Source organism: Astyanax mexicanus, chromosome 11 (assembly GCF_023375975.1).
Source record: "Astyanax mexicanus isolate ESR-SI-001 chromosome 11, AstMex3_surface, whole genome shotgun sequence".
NCBI lineage: Eukaryota > Metazoa > Chordata > Actinopteri > Characiformes > Acestrorhamphidae > Astyanax > Astyanax mexicanus.
The window spans coordinates 36,349,773-36,364,243 of record NC_064418.1 but is presented as its reverse complement, the minus strand read 5'-3'; the positions used below and the strand labels follow the sequence as shown (position 1 = coordinate 36,364,243).

General features: G+C 38.3%; 2 protein-coding genes across 4 annotated transcripts in view; one reads left to right on the top strand and one right to left on the bottom strand.

Moving 5' to 3' along the window:
* The window catches only part of fer1l6 (fer-1 like family member 6), a 27,267-nt gene extending 22,319 nt beyond the window's left edge, over nucleotides 1-4,948 (top strand). The window contains exons 37-42 of the mRNA XM_022680258.2: nucleotides 2,649-2,737; nucleotides 2,820-2,918; nucleotides 3,019-3,260; nucleotides 3,774-3,931; nucleotides 4,119-4,219; nucleotides 4,337-4,948. Coding sequence (XP_022535979.2) covers nucleotides 2,649-2,737; nucleotides 2,820-2,918; nucleotides 3,019-3,260; nucleotides 3,774-3,931; nucleotides 4,119-4,219; nucleotides 4,337-4,517 — 870 coding nt within the window. The 3' untranslated portion in view covers nucleotides 4,518-4,948. The remainder of the gene's footprint in view (nucleotides 1-2,648; nucleotides 2,738-2,819; nucleotides 2,919-3,018; nucleotides 3,261-3,773; nucleotides 3,932-4,118; nucleotides 4,220-4,336) is intronic.
* si:ch211-67e16.4 (uncharacterized) lies at nucleotides 1,945-14,471 on the bottom strand. 3 transcript variants are annotated; one of them, XM_007234149.4, is made up of 5 exons: nucleotides 13,475-14,471; nucleotides 11,872-12,285; nucleotides 10,509-10,556; nucleotides 9,426-9,525; nucleotides 8,960-9,314 (listed from the first exon to the last, which is right to left on the bottom strand). In XM_007234149.4, exons 1-5 carry the CDS (start codon nucleotides 14,079-14,081, stop codon nucleotides 9,164-9,166), a joined length of 1,320 nt encoding a protein of 439 aa, XP_007234211.2. In that variant the 5' UTR covers nucleotides 14,082-14,471; the 3' UTR covers nucleotides 8,960-9,163. The 3 variants fall into 3 exon arrangements, 2 of the variants coding, with proteins under 2 accessions (XP_007234210.2, XP_007234211.2); XR_453194.4 differs by lacking the exons at nucleotides 8,960-9,314; nucleotides 9,426-9,525; nucleotides 10,509-10,556 and adding exons at nucleotides 1,945-3,256; nucleotides 6,593-7,189 and having other exon boundaries at nucleotides 13,475-14,469; XM_007234148.4 differs by lacking the exons at nucleotides 8,960-9,314; nucleotides 9,426-9,525; nucleotides 10,509-10,556 and adding an exon at nucleotides 5,065-7,189 and having other exon boundaries at nucleotides 13,475-14,468.

Sequence of the window (14,471 nt, the reverse complement as noted above, 5' to 3'; positions counted from 1 at the left end):
TTAGTCTGCAGTTAAAAACACCTGCAGTCATGACACCTTGGAGGGCTGCTGGACGAATTAGAGTGGCAAGAACCATGGCTCCAACAAGAGAAATGTCTCTTGAAACAAAAGAGAGGATTGTGACTCTTCACGCATGGTTGCTAAAGATGTGGGCTGTTCACAGTCAGCTGTATCCAAGATATGGACCAAATACAAACAGCATGGAATGGTTGTTAAAGCCAAGCGTACTGGTAGACAGAGAAAGACATCAAAGCGTCAAGACAAGCAACTTAAGGCCATTTGTCTTGAAAACCGAAAAAGTACAACTAAACAGATGAAGCATAAATGGGAAGAAGCTGGAGCCAATGTATGTGACCGAACCATAAGAAATCGCCTAAAGGAAATGGGATTTCAATACAGGAAAGCTAAAAGAAAACCATCATTGACACCTAAACATAAAAGAACAAGACTGCAGTGGGCTAAGGAGAGGCAATCATGGACTGTGGATGACTGGATGAAAGTTATCTTCAGTGATGAGTCAAGAATCTGCATTGGACAAGGTGATGATGCTGGAACTTTTGTTTAGTGCCGTTCCAGTGAGATTTATGAAGAGGCCTGCCTGAAGAAAACAACCAAATTTCCACAGTCCTTGATGATATGGGGCTGCATGTCAGGCAAAGGCACTGGGGAGATGACTGTGGTTAATTCTTCTATCAATGCACAAGTTTACATTGACATTTTGGACAGTTCTCTCATCCCTTCAATTGAACAGATGTTTGGAGATAATGAAATCATTTTCCAAGATGACAATGCATCGTGCCATAGGGCAAAAACAGTGAAGGCATTCCTTGGAGAAAGACACATTCAGTCGATGTCATGGCCTGCAAATAGTCCAGATCTCAACCCAATTGAAAACCTGTGGTGGAAATTGAAAAAAATGGTCCACAAGAAGGCTCCGACCTGCAAAGCTGATCTGGCAACTGCTATCAAAGAGATTTGGCACCAAATTGATGCAGAATACTGTTTGTCACTCATCAAGTCCATGCCTCAGAGACTGAAAGCCGTTATAAAAGCCAAAGGTGGTGCAACTAAATACTAGTGATGTATTTTGAATCATCTTTTGTTTATCTGTTTTTCATGATTCCATACTTTTTTCCTCAGAATTGAGTGATTCCATATTTTTTTCCCTGTGGTTGGTCAATAAAAGTAACATTCACTGACTTCCACAATGTTTTTTCTTCATTTCTTTGAGTGTTCCTGAAAGCCAACAAGTTGCACTTTGGAATGACCTTATTATTGTATCATGTTTTTGATCAGATTTTGTTTTACAGAATGAAATGTCTGAAGGAGTGCTCATCCAAGACTGGTGATTCCATACTTTTTGCCAGGGGTTGTATAAGGCTACATGACACCTACATACTAAAAGTGCTTTATGGCAACTGACAAACATACAAACTCATTCCAAAAGGCGTTAACTGTCATAATTGCTCCTTAGAAAAGTTGACATAACAGCTTTGGTGACATTAGGTAATTGTGTCATTTTATAGGGTAAAATGACATAGCATGTTATGACAATTGATGTGATTATGTGACCCAGCTACCAAATGAGGCAGTAAAACAGAACAAAAGAGAGAATTTTGTGGACACAAAAAAATGACCATAACTTGCTGTTTTCTGTGTGTTTCTTCTTTGATGGATGCCAGGTCTAACTGCACAACACCAGAGCTCAGCCTCGCTATGTCTGTGGTTGAATATGAATAGAATTTCGGCAGCTATGATACAACAATGTACAAAAGCCTCATAACTTGATGATACATTGTATTTATCACACTTCATTTCTCTTGTCAATGTTTCCCTTGAGTTCTTGAGAAGAGTAGGTGTGCTGTCTTACCAACAGTGCCCTAAAGTGTTACAAAGTGTTTCCATTTGCATAGAGCAACAAAAAATCCACTGATAGAAACCGTACATGAATGCTTATTTTTAATACGTAATAAAACTGAGATAAAGATCAGATTACAAAAAGATTCAGATAAGGGTTGACAAAGGCCCAGTTTAAACCTGGCCACTTTATCAGGATAATATCAGGATAATTCATAATTGCATTCATCAAAATGCAAGTGTAAATGGTCAAAAGTTGCAGTTAAACAAAATACAAATCTAATCTCGCAAACCATTTCAGGGGTTTGTCACGGCAAGGCAGTCACTTAACTGTGTCACTTAAGGATCAGGAAAAGGAAACAGGATAAGACCAAGTCATGTTAAAATACAAAAAGTGTAAAAAAAAAAAAGTGTAAACACACACAAGACACATTCAAACATACAAATTCCCATCACTTAAACCAGTTGAGGAGGTGGTTAAAAAAATTAATGACATCATAGCAGTATAAACACATTTGTCTCTCCAAGACTGAGGGAATTTGAATATACCATCTCACACAGTAAACAGATTTTAGTCTATGAGTTAGTCTTTGACTAACTCAAATTGCATTTGACTACTAAGGTTAAATGCATGTGGCACAATCCAGATACTGATCACATTAAATGACCAGGTGTAAACAGGGTCAAATTGTTTCTGTATAGCAGTGAGTCAGTGTTAGGAGGTCATCTTAATGACTGGAGGCTGGTAAATAATTCAGAACTGAAATTTCTCTTTTTATTTTCTCTACTAGGGCCAGGTGCAGATGTGGGTAGACATATTTCCTATGGACATGCCTCACCCTGGACCTCCTGTGGATATTTCTCCCCGTAAACCCAAAGGGTAACAGATTAGCCTCATCTTAAACAACATCTTTGTGCTGTCAAGTCCACTACGAAAACTTTATTTCTTAATCTAACACAAGGTATGAGCTGAGGATCATCATCTGGAACACAGAAGATGTCATACTGGAAGACACCAATTTCATAACTGGTCAACAATCCAGTGACATCTATGTCAAAGGGTAAATGTGCACAGTGCACTTGTAGAAATAAACTTATCAATGGATACAGTGTTTATCCTGATTCCTGAAGTACATCATTGTTTCTTCTGCGATTCCTCAGGTGGCTGAAGGGTCTTGAAGATGATGGCCAGGAAACAGACGTCCATTATAACTCCCTAACTGGTGAAGGCAACTTCAACTGGCGCTTTGTGTTCCCCTTTCACTACCTCCCCGCTGAGAAGCTGGTAGTGGTCTCCAAGCGAGAGAACATCTTCTCTCTGGACAAGACAGAACAGAAACTGCCTGCAGTGCTGGTTATGCAGGTTTGGGACTTTGAGAGGCTGTCATCTGACGACTTTCTGGGTAAGAAAGATAAAAACTGATTGGTTAATGTTTTAGATTACATGGCCTAAAACGTTATTTAATTTAGAATGATATAGACAGATGTGGGAAGATGGGGATGAGTGACATGGTGATCATCCAACATTCTGAGTTCACTAAAGTTTTGCAGTTACTGTAAATAATGTCAAATTGTACAGCAATCCCAGGACAGTGGAGAGATATTCCAACAAAATCTGGATCAACTTTTAATACTTCTTTTTTAATATTAGTATTATTTTAATATCACTGTCCAATTAAAACAAGCGTCTTCAAAACAGCAACTTTACAGGAGAGAGAAAAACCTTATAAACTTTCCACAAAAGTCAATGTAAAAAGAGTTTATTTCATTTTTAAGTATTTCTGTTTGTCCATTCATTAGGAAATGTTGGCACAGTGTAAGGGACAGTTTGTCTGTCTAAATTATGTAGTAAACCAAAATATTGTTTTTCATTGGAAAGCGACGAAATGTCATGTCCGTATTTATCAATTCTCCAGGGTCTGTAGAGTTGGACCTTCACGGGTTTCCGCGTGGTGCTAAAACAGCGAAAGACTGCAAGATGGAGATGCTGAAAGAGAGCAATGACAACATCTCCATCTTTCAGCAGAAACGCTCCAAAGGCTGGTGGCCCTTTATAAAATCCGAGGAACTCACGGTGTGTAAATCAAGCTTCATTCTACACAGACTAATTTTGAAAGCTACTTTTTCAAATATGTAATTGGAGAAGTCTTTAGAGTAACATGGAATTTTTTAATTTTTTAAAACTATTGATTTACCACTTTAAATTGTTATGGTTCAATATTAACACCACTACACTGACCTATTTATATCTATTGATCTAGGGAAAAGTGGAGGCAGAGTTCCACTTGGTGACTGCTGAGGAAGCAGAGAAAAACCCAGTAGGTCGAGCACGCAAGGAGCCAGAACCCCTAGAAAAACCCAAGTAAGAAAAATGCTGTAGTCATATCTGTGTTTTGTGTATTTGTATTTAAATCATTAAATATATCAGCATAGTTGAAGCAGTTCAGTTATTAAGTTTACATCTTGCTCTCTTTTTCAGTCGTCCAGACACTACATTCTCCTGGTTTGTGAATCCTTTCAAGTGCTTTTTCCATCTGATCTGGAAAAACTATAAGAAGTACATCATCATTGCACTGTTGCTGCTGATCTTGGCATTGTTCCTTGCCTTGCTCTTCTACACCCTGCCAGGAGCTCTCAGCAATAAGATTGTCAGTGGATGATGGATCACGTACGCAAAAGAAGCATTGGGCTATCAGCAGAGGTGGTAGTGGCAGATTAATGCACTGTAAAGGACTTTATATATCTATATATTCTTAGTTCATTTGTAAGCTTATCAAACAATTTTATTTTTGATTTATTTTTTTATAAGTTTTTTAAGTCTGTTGTGCATCAAAAATAATGGCGTATAATCTGAAACTTTAGCAGCTGCATTGTTCACAGTGTATTGTTTGTTTTTAAATGCATGCTTAAGTGTTCCCACTGGAACACTGGAAAACTGATTGGAATAGCTGGGGGCTTGTTTATTAATCATTTATTCATGTATTAAGTGAATTAAGTATCCAAGAAACACAGCAATTGACATTTGTAAAGAATGAGACATTTATAGTGTTTTCAATAAAAAGGTCTGAAGTAAACGTAAGTCAGAAATCAACTAACACTCACAAGTCTACATTATTTTCTGAAACTGTTCTCTGATACTTTTCATTATATGCTATTGATTATTTCCTAAGTATTAAATACACGTTCAGTGACAAACATCAATGCATATTAACAGTATAATCTCTGTACAGTTCTGCCTTTATTGCTATGGTTGAACTTTCAGTCATTTTAAACGGAAATAGTTCAACGTTTAGAACAGTATGTACACTGACATGCCAAATGTAATGGGACAACAGGAACTAGTCCTGAGTACTGCACTAACCTGTGGGATGAGCGAGGCCTCCTGCATTGAATGTGGATGTGATTTCTGGTAGAATTGATAGTCAGGACACAGGCAGTTCCAAACAGAAATCGGTACTATGCAAGCCAGTAACATCTAGCTGTTTTTGTTTTTTTTATATAACTTGTAAATCCTGAAAATTAAGCCAATGGGAAATACGCTTCATCATACAATTAATTTTCAATCAAGCACCTGCATTGATTTCAGGTGAGAGTAGTGGGAGTCAATGATATACAGACAAAGCAGCTGACTCTCACTCGTGCTTTCCAGAAACACACTAAACTAGACAATTCAAATCTTAAGGGATTATAGAGATGCTGCTTAATGTATAATATACTTAATCATCGGACACAGAGTTTAGGTACCATCTCTCATAAATAAATGAGCTTAGAATGCATTAAAATTCAGTGTATGTGTATATTTTTCCTCTCCTAATAGGATGTGCTGGCAGCAGTTTCAACCTCATGATCTAAGCCTAAACACAATACCAGCAACAATAATGCTTATAATAAAAATATTTCTGTTAAATAAATAATAAAATGAAAATATTTTTACCAGAACGTGTATCAGTATTGCCACTCGTAACTTGGCCAGTCACTAGTTAAATGCCAGCACGACTTTAGAAATAGAAAGTCCCATTGATCTGGCACCTACTCAGATCTCAGGTACTGGTAAGCGTGTTCCCAAGCCATCCTCTAAAATAACATGATATTGACAGTCAAGTTACATAGTGCTATACCATGACTTTTGGCATATCAGTGCAGTACAATACATAGACCTCCCAACAGACACAGTATGAAGCTTCATACAGATTTATGCTCAGCTACTGGACATGGTTTGTAAAAGGTCTGTGTAAATAAAACCAAGACATGGTGTAGAAGAACTGCTACCTGATCCGACTGTCTATTGTAGTTGAAACCAATCATGGGTGACAAGACAAATCAAGAGCTTGTCACCCTATACCTTAACCGTTGTACAAACAATTAGAGTTCTAGTTCTAATTAAATTCACAACTGCACAGAACACAATTTCTTTGGTGCCTAGTGCCATCGTAGAGAATTCTGGAAGAAAGAAGAAATCCATGGATTTGCATGTAATCTGTGTATATCTAACAGAGATGCTTTTGTCTCACCAGATGTAAGCAGTACTTGGATACTATCCAGAGAGTAGATTTAACGAGAAATATAAATAGTTAATCTTATCACTGCAACACAATCATAACTAAATGTGTTCCCTAAGAACAAAACAATGAGTGACCCATGTGTTTGTATTGACACATCTCATTGTAAGACAAAATGGCTTTTAAATTTCAAACTCTAAAGAAATGTATGTAATAAATTAAAACGTTCACCGTACCACTGTCCTGTAACCAAACTTGAGCTCCTTAAACTTCCAGATCTCATGTTGTATTTGTAAATAACAGTCATTGAAACATCTCAGAGCCAGCTGTTGGAACTGAATGATGTGGAAACATAGTGGATCCAGATGGCATTTGACCCTCAGCCACACCGAGTCTCTGCGCTGCCAGTAAAGGACTGGATCCGATCTGTAGGGGCAGGTTGTATGCTCCAGTCTCAGACGGACTAGGTCTACCGAGGGCCCCGAAGCTCCTCTGCTGTCCAACCGTCTCTGCTCGCCTCCGATTGCCTCTCTGAGTGAACAACCCCTGTGTTGGTCCTCCGTTTAACTGGGATGCCTGTGACATCAGGCATGCCTGAAGCTTGCGTTTGGCTCGCCAGCGGGCAACTCGAAGACGAGTCTTCTCCCTGCGCTCCTTCACCAGGTCGGCCAGCAGGGCCTGAGGCAGAGTCTGCTCCAGCTCTCGCCGCCTCGTCTCACTGCGCTTCCGTATCTCGATGCGTTTACGCTTATACTCATCGTACAGGTTCAGGTCCTTACACCACGGACGCACCTGCCTCTGGTCCCCCGCCATGGCCAACTGAGACTCAGCATCTGGAAACATAATAATACAAATGAGAAAATGTGGACAAAGAGGATATCTTTTAAGAAGAGCTAAAGAAGCCACTTCTTTAGAGACTGGGTTCTTTAAGGGATTCCTGGAAAAGTGTATCTTGATGTTCAGAGCAAATGCTGTCGCTTTAACAGTTTACATTCATAAACAAGGACCTGAATACTAAACACACGAATTATTACCATGCTGCACATTTTGTATGGCCTAGTGCAGTTGTCTTTGCAGAATTTTATGAATCTGGCCTGTTACGTGCTCCTGTTACATCTGAGAATTTCCTCAATACACTGTATGTATTATTACTTTTCATGTCTACATATTGCATAGTTGTGTACCTGTTTTCTCAATTATTTCTGTTTTTCACTTTTTCACATAATTTGACAAGAAAAACACTACATTTGCTTCAACGTGACTTGGAAAACAACCTTTTTACTTTAACTTTAACTTTGATTTTCACCAGTTACAGCCAGAGGTGGCCTATTCAGATCACAAAAAAAATTATCTGACCCAGGGTTTTATTTTAGACTGCCCAGTTGGTTCTGCTGCAGCTGGACCTACATCCCGAGGAAGATTCTGTATCTGGATTTCCCATCATTGGTTAAGACAGTAGCTGCATCCCAGTTGCTTACTACATGCTAATACTGTACGGTATATAAAACACATATTCTAATCTTAGTTTGGGTTTGGCAGGTTAGCATTCAACAGCCGTTTTCTCTTCCTTTTATTATTATTTTTATTTGTCCTCCATTTTTTCCTTTATATGTCAAGTATAAGGTTTGAATGCATACTTGAAGTAAACAAGGGTTGCCATGTTTCCCTTCTAAGCCCAAGTAAACTAAACTGTAATTCTTAAAAAAAAAAAAAAAAAAAAAATCTCTTTTAAAGTCAAACGAGAGTTGGATGTTAATCTACACAGATTTCTCTACTGAAAACTGTTTATTTACAGTAAGCTTAAAATTCCAGTATTTTGTCCAAGGGTGACCACTAGCTGCAGTTAGCCAGTGTTAGCAGTTAGCATCTGTTTGGTGTTCAGACGCTTCGGGTTTGTGACTGAAAATTGAGAAATAACGCACTAAACGAGTCACAGAAGAAACTTTAAAGGAGATATTGTCGTTTTCCACAATTAATCACGGGTCCGTACCGGAGAGCGATGACGCTGCAGTTTTTAGAAGCGGTAGGATTTATATCTAGCTAAATATATTTATCCCACCGGGTGTTTGTGTCGGAAGTGCTGGAACAGTGCTGGAACTTTTTTTCGGTAGGAGCTCAGTCCTTGTAATGAGAGGAATATGGAGAAAATATGCGCGCGCTGGATTGTAGGAGGCGCCGTTAAGACGGATATAAACTTCCAATAGCGTTTTCGGATATGTTAGATAAAAAAAATAAAATGTCTTTATGTAACATCGCGAATACTCTATTTTGAAAATAGCAGTAGAACCCATTTAAATTAATCACGAAAATCGCCCAGCATTGTAAGGCGCACTGACGGTATGTGTATGTTGCTAAAAACTGCAACAAAAATAGCTCTAAAAGGACTTGTTAATAAGCTGATTAGTTGAATCTGGTACTGGAGCAGGGACTTAAATGTGCAGGACAGGGAGCCTCTAGTACCAGGGTTGAGAAACGATATATTAAAGCTTTTCCTTTTCCTTCGCCAATAAAAAGGTTTTTGTTGTGCGACAGGGCCAATAAATAATACGACACACACACACAATCACACGTCTGTCACGGTATATCAGATTTAATTTGTGCCTTTTTATATACACAACAGAACATTATATATAGAAAACTGATATATACACATACATCTTCATTTAAAATAATGAATGAATAAAAAACTTTACATGCCAACTTTGATTAAACATGTTTTACAATTCCACATCAGCAATAATACTGAACAACTGACTGATAATACTGCACGTGTGTGTGTATGTTTAAATACGGTATGTACAAAGAGTCTAAAGTGTCTCTAGTCCAACATGCTCTGCTGTAGTTTTTCGCCGTTGCCGTCGTTTGGCTGCTGCCCATTTCTGTTGCAGTTTTAACCGCTTTTCCAAGGGAAGAAATTTACTGGACATTATCTCTCCGTGTGCTTTTTTTTCCTGGTACCTGGAATTGAAGACAATGTTGCATATTTAAAGTACTGTTAAATACAAATGCTGCTTAAATAAAATGCTAAATTTAGAAAGCTTAGACGATAAACAAGAATAAGTAATTAACTGTTGCCGTTTGTGCTCCAGCATGGCTTCCCTCTTAACAGGATCTGCATTTAATTTCGCTCTGTATCTCCTGGTTCGCTCAGCATTTTTCAGTCGTTTGTCTAGAAAGAAAAAAAATCATGCAAATGTGTTTATTTAGAAGTAACTATATTAAACAAACTTAAAATCTCTACAGAATTTATGAATTTGCTGTTTAGTTAGTGCTAGAATAGGGTTGATAAAACTACTTCTTTGCAAAGCCTTTAGGGATGACTGAACTGACTTTTTTTATGAAGCCACTTTGACTTATTATTCTTTCTAGAATCTCCTAAGAGCAAACATGCCATGACTTTTTAATATATAAAGGGCCTTTTGTTATCAGTAAAAAAAAAAGGGCTAGAAACTTCACAGCTTTTATGAATGTCCCTTCTTCTATATGCTGTGCTTCTTTTTCGGCTCTCTTAAATTTCCTCCTCCTCACTGTAGTTCACATTGTACCTGTTCTTTCTGGAACATGAACATACTAGGATGCTCCTGGACAAACTTAAACAATTGTATAGATAACCCAGCCGTTTAGTTTTATAGCATGTGTGTTGCTCCACATATATGCTGTTGTTTTGCATTTATTTAAGCAGAGCTCATCCCTGATTGGTCAGCCTGATTTTAACGCATTTGGCGCTTACAGTAGCAAGAGGGTGGTGGTTGAAACTCAAGAGGCAAAAGGAGGGAATGAAATGTGCGTTTCTGTGTTTTTACCACTTTATCTAAAATGAACTGTCGTGAATACCTTTTCAAAATGTATTCTAAACACATTCTGGTTCTAGTTACTTTATGTATACAATATTATTTAATACATTTGGGAGCATGTATTTATTTGTCAGTCATCCCTACTTTTCCAATTATTCTGCCAAATACAGTTTTTATTCCGGGCCTATATTTATTAAACAGATCAGTCCAGATCAGTAAGAACACTTATTAAAGATCAGTCCTAGTGAAATGTAGATAAAGACAGAGAAGTATGAGCCACAGGGCATCAGAGAAAGCACAGAGAAATCAACAATAAATAAAAATAATAATTATATAAACGAATAAAAGAGATGCTTACCATGGCTTCTGATCCAGTACTCCATAACCATCATTGATTCATGGGAACCTCAAACCAGCAAGAGTCTTCGTGTCAGTGCCCGATTATAAACAAATGTGTCACATAAAATTACAGCTCATTGCTCATGAGGATTGGATTTATCTGTATTAAAAATGCATTTGTTGTTTAATAGAAAAAAAATGATTTAATCCTGAATGTGAAATTGAAAACCCTTTCATATCTGATGTTCATTTATTTCCCTTATCTTTTTGAAGGTATTATTTTTGTATCCTCTCTTCGATCAGATTAAGGTAGTATATTTAAGTTTTGAACAGCTACTATGTTTCTTTTTTTCAGAATTAAAGGGATTATATTATATAATATTTAGTTTGCTCGACCAGACACATACACAGAATTGAAGGTACCATAAGGTTGCACAATACTGGAAAAAAAACTTGTTGCAATATTTGTCCTGCAATTATGCACTGCAACATTTTGAAACATAGGAGTTTTCACCAGATGTCAAGAAATTAATAATGAATGTGTATATGAGACTGAAGTAAAATCATTTTAATTGAGCAGATATAACCTGCTTTCGGTAGTTAGGTCATGGAAAATGAGAAGAGTGTAATTTTCCTTTAGTATCAAACACATGTACTATTGTTTACTATATGTTTACTTATTTTCTGTTATCCTTTAAAATGTTTTATCTGATTAGACATTCTTATCCCATTGTCCACCTGCTCTAGCACACACCCTGCACTCTTTAGATTCTATTAAAAGAATACTCATCAATCTTTAGTATCAGTTGTGGCCAATTTCTACCACTGCAGGTCTCTCTAAACCCACATGAAGCAACAGGAGGCAATGCCTATTACACAACAGCTTGTAAACTAAATTTGTAACCTACAGCCATGTAAAGTGCAACTGTTCCTGATTGAAGACAGTGTAAATGCTACCCTGTGCCCTGGGTGTGGCACTATAATTCCATATCATTATGCCATACTACTGTAGCAAAAAACAACAGTCCTTCAAATACAGCTGAAAAAAGAACTTTTATTTTAGAATAGTCCTTGGAATAGGTCAGGGTCTTGACCTATAGAAACGCTTGATATGTGAAAATACTGATTAATTAAAACACTGCATGGAAGTGATTGCTGCTAAAGGAGGCCATACAGATCATTAAAATCACATTTTTACTTACTAGCCTACACTAAAAATATTAAATCAATAAACCCAATAAAACATATTTGTGTGTAATTAGTTTTGTTAGATTATGTGTCTTTAATTGAGCCACACTTAATTAGCAATCATGCTAAATAATAATAAATTATAACAGCTATTCAAGACAGATAAAGTGAGAGAATGCACAACTTTAACTTACATGTACTAGGGTCCACTCCCAGAAAGCCTGGATCCGTAATAGAAGGCATAGAGAGCTGGTGACACTGCTGGGCCAAAGGCAGATCTAGGGAAATACTAGGTCCTGCTTCTACAGCTTGCTGACAGAGCTCTAGCTGAGCACATTCAGAATTGGCTGCTTCCACTGGCTCCTCCTTCACATGGACGATTTCAACCTCTCCTTCTTCTTGTTTAATTTTGAAAGGCGGAGACCCTCCACAGATCGCTGTAGCTGTGCTAAATCCTTCATTGTTGTCGGTAACAGGGAGCATGCCAGAGTCCACAGTGTCTGTGTGCTCCACCTCAGAAGTAGCTGGAGGTGTTTGACCCCACAGGGGATCATTGCTTTCTGCCACTAGACCTTCACTTTCCAACATGGCAGCAGCTGAGTTCTCTCCTGTACAACATAAAAAAACACAAACACACAATACATAAGTCTTTTATTGTCCTACATTTTATTATTAAGCATAGTGTCTTGTACATTGACCCAATTGAAAAAGTAAGATATGTTATTAAAAACATTAATAAAAACTGAAGAAATTGCAGTTATTATTGGCCCCACTCTATTAAAATCCTTCAGAGGTGTAATCTAAAAATACACATTTTAATTGTGTCCCTGGGTTTTCCCTCATTCCTGTTACCATAATGCATTACGCCATCTTAAAAACCTGGAACATTCTAAAAGTTACACCTACAACAGGAAGTTATTTGATCCTATTGTGACTATGACTGAGAAGGTCAATCTCATCACTCTGTCCTGTTACCTAATTTAACTTTTAGAAGTTAAATATTTTTAAAATACAAATTTTGGGAAAATACCTAGAATGTGCTCATTGTCCTCATGCTATTAGCATAGACGCCATTTAGCTTTTTTTTTAAGTTTTTGCTAAATCTATGTTAAAAACAGTCCTGTTACTCATAACAAAGGGAAACAGATCTGAGTGCCAGTACAGGAGTGCGTGCCAGCAACAGGAATGAGTTCCAGTAACAGGAGTGTGTTCCAGTGACAGGAGTGAGTGTCAGCAACAGGAGTGAGTAGATTCCCCTGGATTATTGATCAAAATAATATGAACATTAGTCAGTGTAAACCATTTTTTTTAGAAAATTCTGGTTTGGTATTTTGTGAAGAAATACAAAAATACAATGTGTGTGCATTTATAGAGATTTTTTGTCATAACTATCTATTATTCAAACTGGTCATGCAGTCCGTCATTTCTTTAAAATAAAGACTTTCTTGAGAAAAAATCAAATGAATTAGACATGCTTTTAAACATGCTTTTTAAATGTCACGTGATTTTTGGTAAAAGGACTAAGAAACAAATGTACTTCGGCTTAGAAACCTTGTAAAAAAATTAAGTGAAGCTGCCTGAGATTGACCAGTACATGTTTTGAATAGTTAAATGTGTGTTACTAGATTTAGAGATGAAAAAATATTATTTGGAAGAGTTACAACAAGCAAATGGCCCACATTTGTCCTGTTTTTTTTTTTTTTGTAAGTTTTGAAGCATTGCTGTGAGTGTGTTAAGGAGGTTAGGATGTTTCAGGTCAGCTGTGTGTAATGACAGATCTTCTATATTCCTCCATACCTTTCAGAGAGCCCATGTGCATCTTTGGTGCACTGGTCTCTCCCTCGCTGTAGTTCTCAGGAGGGTTGATGAAGGTCTCGGCGGGTTGGACGAGTGGTTGAGGCATGGTTTGAGGTCGAGACACAGGCACGGTCTTCTCCCATGTGTTCTCTGCGACATGAGCCGATTTTGCGGCTGTATTCTGTACTGTATTCTGCACTTCAACACAGGGGGGAGGGTTATGGTTAACACTGGTCGCTGGGGCTCTTCTCGGAGGCATAAGGTGGTCTCTGCTGTGGTGAGCAGCCCTGACCCTGCCCGACTCGAACTGAAGCACCACGGGTCTGTCCGGTCTGTGACTGAGCAGAGCCTGCCGGTCCTCTCGAGCCGTCAGCGCGTTCACATATCTCCGCATGGTCTTCATCTGACACCGCGACACCTCCAGCATGTTCCTGATGTTCTCGTTCTCCTTCTCTTTGGCGTTCATCTCCTTCCTAAACTCCTCGAATTTCAGGCTGACCACTCGGATCATCTCGCCCAGCACGGTCTCCACCGCGGCGTTCACCGCCTTCTCTATAACTACACCCATCTGTCCCCTCATTAGAGAGATCGTTAGATTCACATCCATCGCCAACTGTCGAGTTTAACTAATATTCTAGCTAGAGAAACGCTGTCAGACCAAAAATACTGGCCTACAGCCTCACAGCCGGCCTAGCTAAAGCTACTAGCTTAGCTAAGCTTAGCTAGCTAACAGACAAACAGACTGGCTAACGGTGGCTAAGCTAGCGTTAGCTAACTAGCTTGTAGTTAATCGAATCTTCAGTGCTAAACTAACGGCAGCGCTTGTTTCCTCAGCTAACACTACTGCAGTTCAGTAAATGTTCCCCCACAGCTTCTCATCCCTCAATACTAACCCCCTAACTGCTGAACTCAGGCCGAATACATGTCTGTAAAATGATCCAGCGCTTTGTTGTCGAGGTGTCACTTCCCAAATCAACAAAGCTCCAATAATAACACC